This window comes from Lissotriton vulgaris, chromosome 10 (assembly GCF_964263255.1).
Source record: "Lissotriton vulgaris chromosome 10, aLisVul1.2, whole genome shotgun sequence".
In the NCBI taxonomy this organism is placed as follows: Eukaryota; Metazoa; Chordata; class Amphibia; order Caudata; family Salamandridae; genus Lissotriton; species Lissotriton vulgaris.
In genome coordinates, this window is record NC_141698.1 from 544,277,458 (window position 1) to 544,292,531 (window position 15,074).

General features: G+C 44.5%; 1 protein-coding gene across 1 annotated transcript in view; it reads right to left on the reverse strand.

The window, feature by feature from the left end:
• Positions 1-15,074, reverse strand: part of ADCY9 (adenylate cyclase 9) — a 458,142-nt gene that overhangs the window by 89,575 nt on the left and 353,493 nt on the right. The window contains exons 6-7 of the mRNA XM_086941385.1: positions 2,359-2,461; positions 1,275-1,483 (exon numbers count right to left, since the gene is read on the reverse strand). Coding sequence (XP_086797511.1) covers positions 1,275-1,483; positions 2,359-2,461 — 312 coding nt within the window. The remainder of the gene's footprint in view (positions 1-1,274; positions 1,484-2,358; positions 2,462-15,074) is intronic.

Genomic DNA, 15,074 nt, shown 5'->3' on the forward strand with positions numbered 1-15,074 from the left:
CGCCTTTTTAGGTGAGACGTTCGAGTCGACACCCCTTTTAGGTGTCGACGGCCTATGGTTGAATAGGCTTACGTGGTGCGTCGAGCTTCGGCTCGGCGGCCTTTAGGTCTGCGACTTTCGGTACGATGACCTTCGGTCCGACAGCATTCGAATCGACAACCTTTGGTTTTTTGAGAACGTGAATTGGGCCTGGTGTGTCAGAAGGCTTTTTCTTGGTATTCGTAGCCGAGCTTGAATGCGGGGCTATCGAATCAGTGTCTTGATCTTGGCTAAGGCCTGTTGGCGATGCCTCGACCGGAGCCTTTGTTCTCTGTAGAGTGGGTTTCAGGGGCAGTGTACTCACAGTTCGCCCCTGCGGGATCTGTTAGTCTTCCGAATCGTCCTCGGCGGCCATGATCTCTAGATTCGAGTCTTCTACGTCGACGAGGTCTTGGTCGTCATCGAAAATGTTTTCCGGTTCTGGTGCTGGTCTCTGCATCTCTTGCCTAGCGGCCCGTCGATTCCGGATTGTCTTTTTGGAACGGAATTGGGCACAGGCCAGGCAATCTTCTTCTCTATGGTCCGGTGACAAGCACTTGTTGCATACTGGATGTCTGTCAGTATGCGGGTACTTGGAATGGCATTGTGGGCAGAATTTAAATGGACTTCGTTCCATCGACGATAGGCCCACGTGGCGTCGAAAGGCCCAACGGCGTCGACGACAGGAGAGAAATAGGAAGTTTAATCGAGGCAATAGGCACAGAGCAAAAAAAATACAGTCGAGGCCGAAGGCCTTTAAAAAAAGTTTTGTTTCGATTCCGAACTTGGAGTGTAGGAAAAACATCTGAACCCAATGGCGGAAAAAAACAATCTGAAGATGGAGAGGATGCCCATGCGCACTGTAGTCCAAGGGAGGAGCCACCTATCTCGTGATACTTCGAAGACTCTTCCAGGACAACAAGGTGCAATCATCCGGACCCAACACTAAGCGGAGATCTATGCACAGATATGAATTCAGCAGCCCACATGCCTCGAACACTGCATTTTAGTTCCATAACACTTATGACACAAAGAGGTGCTAACAGAGTAGCTGTAGTACCTGATGATGTGAACAGTGATGAAAAAACCCAGATGTTCAACTGATAGGCAAGAGGACCTGTATGCTTATTGGTGACTAGTGGTTGGCCATTTGGCCTATCTGAAGCTGGCCACTCTGAACTTCACCACAGAAAAGAACCATCTGACTTGATTTTGCTAATGAGATAAAAATCAATTTGTCCCTCCTGCTATTTTACCTGACAGAGACGATGAGTGACAACACCGACAGTAGACCAGCAAGTACGAAGACCACAATGCTGCCTAGTGATGGGGCTGACGTAGATGTGCCTTGCTTTAAGAAGCAAGTGATCGACAGGATCAAGAAGACCACAGTTGACAGCAGCACATCCAGGAGAGAACTAAAGGTGGCACTGCCAAAAGTCTTTACAGGAGCCGTCCTTATTACCTGTTTAAAAAAAATAGGAAGTTAACAGAACAACAAATAGGAATTAAAGAATTAATTTTATAATTGGTTTTTAAAAGGTTACAGCAGGGTAGGATTGTTTGGTAGACAGGTTACTGAAAAAAGAACAAAAGTTGATAGGGAGAAGCAGAAATTAATTAATGATATTTTACTGAAGTGAGTGACAGCTGCCCTCAACTAGAGTCCCGTCACTGTGGACTGCAGGCAAATGAAATAAAGATGTTAACTTGAATTCAAAAGCCATGTGTTTATCTTCTTACAGGTTCATACGACTAGGGACCAAAGACATCTAGAACAGTTGCTACTCTGATGCTCTATGACTAGTAGGGTCCCTGCTCTAACTGGGTAAAATCAATCTTGACGAGTCTCCACAACAGAAACAGTCAACCTAAAGAAAATAAGGAATCCATTGAAACTGGGATCATATGGTCATAATCGCCTCCATTTCAGATGCCAAGAGTGTACGTACATTGTTCTATCTGCAGGGTAGGTATCCTTGACCAACATGCCTTACCAGTGCTACCTCATCCACAGTGATTCTCAAGACTCTTCAAGGTGAGATGCTAATTTACCCAAATCGGCAACCACCAGGAGTGAAGTATTTGCCCTTTAAGGAAATTCAACTGCACGTTCAACCAACTTGAAGGGTTTTGGTAGTATGCTCAAAGGCAAGCAAATGAAAACATTAAAAAGGCCAGAACTAAATCATAGCCCCTTTTATTAAAGTATCATCGGGGACATATGAATAATTTCTTTCCACCTTCATAGCCAACGGACACCCTCAGACCCAACAGGTATCAGATGCATAAAGCTATTCTTAAAAGCACACCAGGTCATACATGGAAAATAAATATTACCTCTTCTTGATAGCTGGCTCTATATGCTCTCTCCAAGTCCTGATCCAGGAAGTTCAGGCTGAATCGGTTGATTGGAGGCTTGAAGAAGTAATCATTCATCAGGCTGTAGACAAAGAAGTGTACAAAAGATTAGAGAGCACCAAGAAAGGAGAAAGCACTGTGCCCGGCTCTAGTTCTCCAACTGGAAATTCAGACCTCAAAAGCTTTCACCACCCCAGGCAGCCACATATTCTTTAAAGATATACTATCTGCATTGTCCCGGAGAGACATCTGACAGGCAGTCAGTTGACTCAGACAGCTTGAGGGAGATATGCCCTATTGTAAAGAAAACAAAGGATGATCTAGAAATCTTGCTCTGAGATACCTCTATTAAAACCCGTCAGGGACGACAATTTCCTTTCCGAAACATAATCTATTGTCAGAATTCTGTCAACAGAAAACAAATAAGCAGGTTTCCTACATTCCATCTTTGTTGCACCAGTAAAATCCTCCTCATTGTGTACCTGATGAAATTTAATACATGACTAAATATCTACACCATCGAGTCAACTGACCTCCTTGGACTTGTTTCTCATCAGTAATAAACCTACTTTAAACAACTGTCTTTAAAGGGTGTCAATTCGATTTTTACTTTTCTCATAAAGTGGTGTTTGTGTTATGAGATGCTAATGCCATTTACTTAGCTCATGGATAATGGATGGTTAGGAAAAGGGCACACAGGATGCATATTGGTGGGATGTGTGTGACAATGAGCCTACAGATATTCTGATGTTTGTGTGAGAAGCCTTAGGGTAGGACGAGAAGACAGACCTAGTTGGTGAAATGTGTAAGTGGTGGCAAGAGAACACATTGCAGTACAATGGTCGTTGGCACTGTGGTGGATCTATAGGCATGAGTGTGGAAAAATGGGACCTGGGAGGGGAAAGGAGTACAGGGGAGTTGGAAAAATAGAGGGTAAGGTTTTGTGATAACCACAACATACTCCCAGTGGGTTGGCACTGCACATTAGAGTGAATATGGACAAGCAAACTTAGAATTCTAGAAAGGATTAATGCATGTGTTATGGTGTGGTATGTGAACATTACTCATGAGGCAAATGGAGTAGGCAAAAGGAACCACTGAGAACAAAATGCTGACAGCAGGATGGCCTTTGTAGGAGTAAGCTAGGATGAAGCAGCTATAACACTAGTAAAAGTAGGGAGGGTAAATGCTGCCTGTGTGTTGATCTTTGGCGGTACGGTAGATGAGAGGGTAGCGCCGCAAGATGAGGGAAAGATGGGTGGGTGTATTTAGAAGCAGGTGGTGTAAGTAACATGCATTTTGTTGCATATTTTGAGGATGAAGGGTAATTGCCAGGACGCTGTTGCTTGTGAAGAGGATTGTTTAAGCAGTCCTGATGGATACAGGGGTAGTGCATAGATGGAGAGGGCCTAGTGCCTTGTTTTTTTCATTTTTTTCTCTCCAGTCTGATAGTATCTGGGCTGAGGGTGTACTGAAAGTCAATAGAGATTGGGAGCTCGTAAAGCAGATAGACAGGGAGTTATGGCTTTGTAGACCTAGTTAAGGGTTTGCAGATGATGCAGCTGGTTTTGAAGACCACATTGGCTGTCAGGTGAGGATAGTAGTGTTCCATTATGGAAGGGGTAATGTGGTCATACTTCTACAGGCCTTGGATTGTTGATGCATGTGGAATACCCTTAAATGGGGGCAGGCCGGAGGCTATGGAGGAGAGCAATGCCACTATCCAGATGTGAGAACTGGGACTTAAACATCAGCTTTCTGAGAAGAACAGTTTAACATTCTTCAGTAGACAGAGCTGGTACCAGGCAGTCTTTGTTTTCTTGGTGGTGTGCCCTTAAGGTGAGATCGGAGTTCAAGGTGAATCCACAGTTTAGCATTTGTTGTCCTATTGTGATTGCAACTTAAAAGTACCATTTCCTTAACCCCTTCCACGCTCATGACGAGCTGGGCTCGTCATGGCGTAGCCTCCTCGCACGCGGATGACGAGCCCAGCTTGTCACGTAAAGTGCGGTTTTAAAAAACTCAGCACAGGAGCGGAATTGGTCTAGCGCGCATGCGGTTAACATCTATCAACTTATATTGGCATCAAACACGGCAAACTGTTTATTGACACTCCACGGGACTCCAATTACATCTACTAGGATGGCCAGTATAACCTCAGATATTTGCAAAGATGAAACGTACGACCTCCGCAGTGAGAGTGAGAGACTGAGAGAGAGAGGGAGAGTGAGAAAGTGAGAGTGAGAGAGAGTGAGAGAGAGTGTGTGAGAGTGTGTGAGTGAGAGAGAGAACACACTATATATATATATATATATATATATATATATATATATATATATATATATATATATATATATATATATATATATATATATATAATGAACAATTAGAACTAAGTGAACACAATGTATGTTCCAGGGAATGTTTGTTGGTTCTTCCCACTTGGGCTAATATTGCGATGCTCAAAACTGAGTGATTAAGAATAGTAACGCTATGTTTATATTGTGACTGTGTTGTAGCGTGAATGCCCACTTGGACTTATACAACAGACCGCGCTATCGACTGTGCCGTAATGAAACAATGTTGGAAAAATGGCTTGAGCATTTAATAAACGAAAGACCTTTTATCATAAATCATTAGGGTATTTGCGGATTTAACCAATGAACTTTTCGTTAAAAACAAAAAATGTATTTACGTGCATGACAATGTAGTTCTATAATCTGAAAAGGACAACGGGTCTGTTGTTTTAGTCTATACACGTGTAGTTTGAAAGTGGTGCCGATATATGTATGCTGGTAATACTGCCTCGCTATTGGTGAACAAAGCTGGGATCAGCCCAAACGCGTCCAATGGCGGCTTGGCGAAAATAAACAAGTTTAAACGCACATGGTGTCGTCTCCCTTTCGCAAAAAAAAAAATATATATATATATATATATATATATATATATATATATATATATAATTGTGTGTCTGCATATATGTGTATATGTACCAACTTAAATGGCTAACAGAGAATCAGAGTTTCCCTTTTAGGAAATGTGGAAGAGTGTGTGAGTGTTCTATTAATAATACAAGTATATACCAACACATTTTTCCCGGTGTGTAAAAACAAACAGAGCAACAAGTTACACTGTCCTACATTGCACTTTTTTTTATATGTATTGTTAAACCTGCTCTGTAGTGTCAAAGCACTACAAAAGTAAACCACATTTTAAAGTGCATGTTTTTTAATTTCCTTACAATTCGCTTTGCATCTTAAAATTGATTCATATTACAATTGCTGCATAAAGTAAGTTTTAAATATTAGCACCTTATCTTTAGGTACCAATTAGATTAAAAACTGAAGAACTGAACTAAATCTTGGCTCAGCATGAGTTAGATACAAATTTAAGCATAGAGAATTGTGCAAAATGTTTGTGCTTTTGTCTGCTTTTCTATTATGCTATTTTCTGGGTGTTTTCACAGTTTAAAAAAAGTTTTTTAACAGATTGTGCCTGGGCAAGTACTGAAGTGCCCACTAATGTTAATCAATCGTACCTAGGATGTACCCATGGGTGTCCTACATTTACCAAAACCTATACAGTCTGAGTTTGTCCGCTTGGGCGGTACAATATATTTATAATACACATAGAGTGGGATCTATATAAGACTTTGTTGTTGTAAGAACTTTGAAGGGATTGCATATGTAGTACATTTCTGAACCAACTCTTTATTCAGTATTGGGAGACCTGTGTGTTAGATACACACTGATTTGCACACCTTGACACGTTTTAATTAGTTGTTTAATGGCCACATATATAACCTAGTGGTGGTTGCTTCTAGGTAATTATAGTTAAGTATGAGTTTCCATTAAAAGAGTGTTTTTGGTTTGCTAATAACTGACCCCATTTGAAAATCTTCACAAAACTTAAAAAAAAAAAAAAGTTGTCATCTCAACTCCTTCCTGGTAGATTTTGGGGTGATCCGTCAAACGGGGCCGAGAAAAACAGGGGGGGGGGGGTCCCAAAAACACAAAATCACCATGCATTTTCCATAGACTTCTTTAAACAAGGCTACAGCAAAACCTGCTGAACACAATTACACCAAATGTTGCGGGAAGCTAGATCTTGGTCCGCAGGTTGTGCTTTTTGGGATTTGGTGTAAGTCGGTTCCGTAGTTTTTGAGAAGTTAAGGGTAAACAATAGTTGTATATTTAGGCAGTTGGTGTTCAGATATGCTGTGATTGGCCAAGGGCACTAGTCAGCAACAGCCCCACCCCACCCCCGAATACAGCTAGGAGCAGTGAGAAATAAATTGGTAATTCATTTTATTATCATTTCATTTTTCACTTTTGCTGCACTGGCAGCAAGGGGGGCAACGCTCCTCTGCCCTAGTGGGGGGCTGTCACTGGCCATTGGTCCCTCTGTCCTGTAAATGGATTAAAAATATATAAAATATATAAAAGGGGCAAAGTGAGCACACCCGACTGCAAAGGGCATGTGGGTGGGGGGGCATAGGACCCAGCCTTTGCTGGCTGGCCACAACATGGGCAGCAGTCGTTACAGTACTCTGGGACATGGTCCTAATTGAAGTGCATTGTAGTGAATGGCAGGTTTTGAAGGTCACAAAAAACAGAATGTTTTAAGATTGACAACGGATTTTATTTGCAATATAAATCATTTGCTTGTGGTACCATACTAGTTTTAGGAATTGTGTTGAGTTCTAAGGTGATTTTACCCAGTGAAAAATGCTAACCTTCTGCTGGGATTTCATAAATCATGTTTGAGAGAAAACTGTTTTCGCATGATTTTCTCGGAGGTAATGGAAGTTGCTCCAGAAGCTTAAATGAGAGCATATTTTCTATAAATTTACACTATATTGCTCAGCCATGTGAGAGTAAAGTCTGACATTCTATGGTAGGACTGGAGGCTTCGGATTATGCTTCTCTTTCTTTATCTACTGAAATACAGCAGCCAATGAAACAATATACAGAAAAATAAATTTCCCATGAGCCATTTAGCTCATCTTCCTTCTTGCTTTACCAATCATAACCCTCCAGTCCAAACACTGTCATGGAACCATAGTCCTTACTCTTTCGTTGCTGCGGACACAGCATCATAAGCATAAGTGTTTCCCTTCTAACGTTTATCCTTGTTCTAGGATTGGTGGGCCTATTGGGTGGTCCCTTACTTCTCGCCACATCCGAGTTGTCATTTACGGCATTCTACCCTCAAGGCTTTAGCTGGGATCCTGATAAAAGTCTTTACTTCGGTCAGCGTGGAGCAGCACGCTTCTCGACTTCAGAAGAGAGAGTCTTTTGAAGTGCGTGTTGTGGACACACAAGTTTTTTCCTTTGCACACTCTGTTTTCTTTCCCCCTACTCTGCCAACACAACTAAAGTGCGCCGCTGTTCTCCCTATGCCTGACGGCCGCAAAAACACACAAGGGCTCTGCCCGAAGGGTTAGGTGCCTCCCCCACTCTGATTTAGCTAGCCCTTCTGGTGTTATTGCCTTTTGCACCTATTGGGGCTGCCTCCCCATCCACGTCCATGATGAAGTTCCTCTGGGGCTATTTTTTGGTGCTCTGCATCATTATGGCACACTGCTATCAGAAGGAGGATTTCTTTTTGGAAGCTCCCTACAAGCAACGCATGGAAGAGAGACTTGTTGAGGCACTGGATGTCAATGTGCAGGACTCTGTTGATAAGGTCCTGCTTAGGACACTCTGCTCAACCTCCACTCAATTCTGACAGCAGGGAATATGGCACTGGCACAAGCACAGGGAATTCACGCCCCCCCCCCAGGTCAAATCAGCTGAGCTTGGCCAACTTCGGAATGAGGCTTTAGACAGGGTGATTAACAGCCCTACTGGACCATGGATCCGGCGTGTCTGCTGCGAAGGGCCCTTCGGGGCTTTTACAGGGGGCCGGCAAAGCCTTGGAAGATTCGGTTTCCCAGAACTCAGATACACACCACTCCCAAGTGGGACTGTGATATTTATCCAAAAGCAAGCAAGGTACCATAATATCAGTGAGTCCTGTACTGCGCCCCAGAGAAGAAAATCAGCAGTTCAATCCTGATGAGATATTACATCCACATTTAACAGAATGGGTTCCCTGAGGTGGCGGATTTTGGGCAGGCTCCTTAGAGCAAGGGGTTCGAAAGGGAAGTGCACAATACCTTGCGTTCCGAGTGACCTTGTCCTATACTACGCCCCAAGGGGTTCATCAGTACTATTTTTCTGGTGGAGAAGAAGGGGTTTTAATCTGGTACTCAATCTGCGTCAGTTCAATTCTTGGATAGTCTATTTACATTTCAAGATGGAGGCCATCCATCTCCTGTGCCATCTTCTGCAGGAAGGGGATTGGATGGTGCGTCTCCATTTAAAAGACGCATATTTGACGATCCCGATTTTTTCCCCTCATTGTAGATTTCTTCCGTATTTATTGGCGCAACCAGTGGTACGAGTTTACCGCTCTTCCCTTTGGTCTTTCCTTAGCCCCTTGGTGTTTCAACAAACATTTTGAGCCCGACTGTTCAATGCCTCCGAGAGAAAGGTGTGTGATTGGTCGTCTATCTGGATGACATCCTCATTATGGCTCAACAGTTCTCCCCCATCTCTCCTGGGTGACAACTCCTGCAGGACTTGGGGTTCCTAATCAACAGCAAGAAATCTCTCCTGACCCCATCCCAGAATCTAAAGTTCTTGGGGTTCTAAGTGGCTCAATATCTGCCCAGCTCAAACTTCCGCTTCGAAAGATGCTTTCAATAAAGAAGGTATTGAGGTGAGCTCTGGCATCTCAGACAATACCATTGAGGATTTTGGCAAAGTTGGTGGGACTTCTTGCGCCCTCCATTCAGGCCATTTATGCGGGGCCTTTCTATTACTAGGCTCTCAAATGACTCAAAATTATGCATCTCTGCAGGGAGCTGCCCTACGCGGAACACTTAGCCATGTCGGTGGAAGTCAGAATAAAGATCTCCTGGTGGCCCGCTCATATGGATGCTTGAAAAGGAAAGGCAATTTCTGCATCAGTTCCAGAAGTGATCATAGAGTTGGATGCCAGCAGATGGGGCTGAGGAGCAAATGTGGCTCAGTGGAGACTAGATGCAGACGGTCTCCAGAGGAGCTTTGGCTTCATATCAACTGTCTCGAACTCCTTGCAGGATCCTTTGCAGTAAAGTATCTCTCTCCTCACAACGCGAAATGTTGCATCCTTTTTCAGGTGCACAACATTTCAGCTGTACGAATTGCAGCGAATTGGAACTCTTGGTTCCTACGCGACTCCAGTGATTAGAGACTTCACTCTCTCACCTTCAAGGCTCTAGATCGTTTATGGGGTCCATGTGCAGTTGACCGGTTTGTGTCTCGCCTCAACTCTCGCCTTACATTTTTTAGCAGCTGGAGGACAGACGCTTTGGCAGAGAGTTTGGATGCCTTACTACAGTCTTGGTCAAGGGGCTTGATGTATGCCTTTCCCCTGTTCGCAATGATCCAGAGAGTTCTCTTCCAGATCATGTTGGAAAGCACAGTCATGGTTCCAGGTGGCCATGTGATGTCATGTGCTCAACTGGTATAGATTTGCCCCTTTCTGAACCTGCTCTTGGATCCAATGGGGCTTCCCCATCAGTTGATGGTCGATGTGAATGATTGTCTCTGATGGCATGGAGACTTTCGGGAGACAATGGCAAGTGCAGGGCATTTCAGAGCAAGCTATGTTCTATTTATCTCAATCATGGGCTCAAATTACCAACAAGAGATATTCTGCGGCATGCAAATGTTGGGTTTCTTGGTTCAGTGAATGGAGTATGGATCCCTTGGAGACCACAGTGCAAATGACAGTTAATAATTACTTGTCTCACCTGGCTGCTCAGGGTTTGGCTTACAGGACAATCAACAATTTTCATGCAGCCATTTTGGTGGGTTACCCTCATGTGGGTGGTAAGCCCATGAGGGAGAATCCTCTCACCTGTAAACTCCTTTGGGTGTTTGGATGGTTCATCCCCATGCACCAAAATACTCGGTCTTATGGGATGTGGATGTGATCCTTCGGTTCTTGCTGGCATGGCCCGCAAATGAGAATCGAGGAAGCAGATATCAGCTAAGTTGGCCTTCTTATTGTGACTGGTCTCATGAAGACAGGTATCAGATGTCAATGCCCTCGACATAACAGGTAGAATATTTACACCTGTGGGGATATCTTTCTGCATTTCTAAATGCTCCAAGACTAATTCTCGTATCAGTTATCCAGCCTTTCCCAACAATCCAAAATTGTGTGTGGTCAAATGCATTAAAGCCTATGAGGACTGTACCCGCAAATTCTGCAGGGATCAAGCGGGTCAATTGCTGATCTCTCTGCAAAAACCTTTTGGCCTGGTTTCTTCAGAGACTCTGCTTCGTTTGGTCAAGTGGCTTTTAGAGGAGGCTGGTATTCATGTGTCTAAACTTAGAGCAAAATCAGTCTGCGGTGCCATTGCTACAGAAGCCTTCACCTGGGGTCTATATTGGAGGACATTATGGAGGTTGCCGATTGATCTTCCGAGTCCCCCTTCAAAGTGGTTTATCACAAACCAATTGTTGATGTTGCATCTGTTGTAGTGGCACAGCTTTGGACAATCATAATCTGAAACCTCCAGTCCTGTAAAAGAATAAAAACAAATTCTAGCTAATCTGTCAAGAATTTTCATTTCTCTAAGGACACAGAGGCGGGGAAAAGCCCACCACAAACATCGTGATATGTATTTTGTGATTATGATATATAAATATTTTGTGTTAACCCACCCGTCGAATGCATATTTCCTGTTAGAGATGGGATGTTACGATAAAAACATTCTGTCTCGTAGGCACTGATTCCAAACCGGCATAGAAGGTGTCTTGGTTTGGCTGTCTGAATCCGTTGGCATTACAGGGTGGATCTCAGATTCCCGTTTTCCCCTGACCTACGGGTGCAGAGTGCTTGGATTGGTCATCGGATCATGATGAAACAAGTTGGCTCACGTTTGAATCTGATCATTTGGTTTATGGCTGAAGCTAATAATTTTGCAAAGAAAAAGAAAGGACTGTATTTTCATGGCATTATCTGGACTGGGGGTTTCTGATTGGAGGAACAGGATTGAAGAAAGATTAAAGGGCTCATGAGAAAGTAGTATGTTTCTGTATATTGTTTCATTGGCTGCTGTTTTTCAGTAGACAAAGAAAGTGAAGCATAATCCTCACCTCCGTGTCCTTAATAGAATTGAAAATTCTTGATACAATAGAATTTTTTGTTTTTTATTAAGAGCAACACATGTTCTTATAGCAGCAGCAGCAGCAGCCTGTCAGTTGATTCCTCTGCGTTCTACTGCAGGCTTCCAGTGTGTTCTAAAGAACAACTAGAGCTCTAACAATCTAATTTATGAAAAATGTGTGGTACTCCTGAAGCCATCTTGCTTGAATCAAATTGGTAAAACTTAAAAACATTTAATTAAGAAAGGAACACAATGAGGAGTTTTATTTTGGCATAGAAATTAGTTAGTGCTACAGAAAGCAAAATTAGGACACATTTTAAATGAGTTCTCAAATATCTTCCTCTTCGATATCATTAAAACATTCTGACATGCAGACTGAAACATTCACTTTCAACACCAGCAGCCAACTGCTAGAGTGCCAGTTAACTCCCTAGTGATCACCTGCAGCTTTATTATAGTGTTCTAATGAGCAACTAGAATGTTAACATTCTGAAATTATGCCAAAAATGTGGCACATCTGAACACCATCTTGATGGAATTGAAGTGGAAAATTCAAAGCATTTTTTACTGAGAATACCGCAGTAAATAAGTGTAGGAGAGTAGGGTCTGCAATCCTATGATCACCCAGATTTTTTGCTTTTGCTTCACTGGTTTACGACTTCTCTGGCTGTGGGCCTGCCAATCAGACCCACAGCCTTGCTGTTCTCTCACTAAATTGACATGTGTACCTTAGGTGCATTATCCAATTGGGACTGGGCCACCTTATCAGACCCTGTAACTCAGGGCATAGGTGTACCCAGGGCCTACCAGGGGCTGAAGCATGTATTATGACACCCCTGGCTGGCCATCTAAAACTGACACAACTGGCTGCACGACAGCTGGGGCAAGGTGGTGTAATCACCCTTTGCTTTAGATATAGTATACCTATATCTAACCCTAAAATGGACACACAGATTCCTATCAGTCACTCCTATGGCAGGCCTTGACAATCCTGAAGGCAGAGTGCTTGGAATCGTGTGAGATGGTGCTCTGGCATGAGCTGAGCCCATTTGCAGCTTGCGGAACCAAGTCCTAATAGCTGTTCCATGATAACGCATACCAGATACTCTTAAGTGCATTATAATCCTCGCGGTTAAATGCTATCTTTGGTATCGCTTTATCAAAACATGTCGAGTAAGGTGTCATACGAATTGGAATACTAACCCCTCGCCAATTCTGGCGACGGGGTTAGCATTCCACCCTTCTAGAGGGACACGACATGTATGTAACTGTGAACCCCGGTTAAAGTTAACTCAAGCCTCAGCATCACAAAATGGATGCTCCCACCACAGACACGAGTCTGACCCCCTGCAGCTGGGAGTCCTTCCAGCGAGGGGAGCCTGAACAAAGGGTTTCCTGTCAGGGGCGGTGCTAGCACCATCCCAGACAGGGTTTTGTGTATCCTGGGTAGGCAGGGCTTTACAGGAAGGTGACTGCAAGTGGCACCCCGGTGCTCACTACGCATCTGCCGGCTAGAACCAGTTCCAGGGGCACACCAGCCCCTGGCCTGGGGAAAGTCCGGCATGTGAGAGGGGTGTAACCACCCCCCTTCCTGGTCCCACCCCTAGGGCAGGACCTAGTCGCGTACCCACCCCTTTCTTTAGGATAAAGGCAGGAGCGGGGACCCTTCCAAATTAGATCATCTTTGAATCAAGAAACTACTTTCTACGAAAGGAACTCTCGACTTTTTCTCAAGATTTCTCCCTTGTGGCTAAGGAGTAGTCACCCTGCATCCGCAGGCACCATCCAAGAACTCTGCGGTTTGCTGCACGTCCTTCCTCCGGAATCCGACTGACCAGCTCGACGAGACCCGGCTTCCCTGGCACCTCTACCTACCTCTACAGCTAACCTGAGAACCGTAGGTGCGACGAGACCGAGGGACCGGCCATCATCAGAACTGCACGACTTCTATCCAGCACGACCGCCGAGGGATCCTCTGGTGAGTGCTTTGGGGTCCGAGAAGCCCCGACCCTGAGCAGCTCCAGCACCGAAGTCCAGCCCCCCAGCATCTCCACGATCTGCGTGGGGCCCTTCTGCTTTTTGCTGCTCACCGCGTTGTCTGGCTACTAGCCCGCTGGCTTGTGGCCTTTCCGACGACGATCAATGACGACAACACTGCTGGTCTGGTTGCCCCAGACTGGCCCTTGCTCCCTTCCAAAAGAGGAGCACCCCGGACCCTCCTGGTCCACTCCAGACGCCATTTTGAGTCCACCGCGTGGGCTTGAATTTGCCAAGACTTGTTGCCCCAATCCTGGGTCCAGCGACGTCGACAGCATCAACCATCGTGGGACAGCTCGCACCTCCATCCTGGTCGCCGACAACGCCTCCTGGTCCGTGAGACTGCAGAGCCCAGCGTCGCCCACTCACCTGGTCGAGGTGACTTCGCCCGGTGCCATCCTGGTGCCCACACAATCACTGGCTAGTGATTAAAGAACTTGGTCCCCTCTGCTTTCAGGTGTCATCCATCTTCGATCCAGGCTTGGATCCATCGAACAATCTTCACTGGTCGCCTGCCAGCAACTTCTTTCTTCAAGCTCCATAGACTGCAACGAGGATTCCCGACGTCTTTTCAGACCTATGCAGCTACAGCCCCTGGGCTAGGTAACTTCGGCATTTCGGTGCCCCAGCATAGCCTCACTATCCAAGGGTCCAGATCCTTTTAGTTTTTCAGCCTATCTAGTCTGGTTCGCCCGATAACACTAACTTTGTGAAATCTAGCTACCATAGACTTTGTCCCGCATCCCGCGTGAGAGTGCACACTCTGCACCCGAGTCCCCTAGGCCTCCTACTAGTAATCTGAAGGTTCAGTAACGTAGTCCTAGCGATTCCAAAGCCTATTAGTACAGTACTTACCTGCTAGTAATTTCGCATTCCACTTTTAGAGTATATGGTTTTTCGTGCCCCTCGGGCATTTGTGTAAATTGTGCAACTTAAAGTATTTTCGTAAGAGTTTTGTTGTGTGCTTAGTACCCTGTCCTCATAAAGAGTACAGGGCTGTTGTGATCCAAATAAATACACTGTTTATTTTCATAACACTTGTGTGGTGTCCTTTCACTTGGTGTTCAAGGGGTATATGTGATGGTATAACAGCTGGCTTAACACGCCCTCTAGAGTTTAGCCCGAAGACTGCTCGTATCCGCGCTACTAGGATAGCTGGTCTATAAGGTTGACTTACAACCAATCATCAATAAGGGTTGTTTGGACTGATACAGAGTGATCACTAGAATAGTGAGCACTGCATATTAGGCCAACTTCTCACAATAAGGACATTAGGATGCTTCATAATTAAAAGGTTTCCTAAGATGGCCACCAGAAACAAAAGAGCCCAACTGTAACACAAATGACACCTAAATGTAGCCCAAGTATAGCCCAATGAAAGAAGTGTTCAAAACGAGTATTTATCTTTTTTTTGCAGTTTTATATAGTGCAGATTTGACTTGAAGGTATT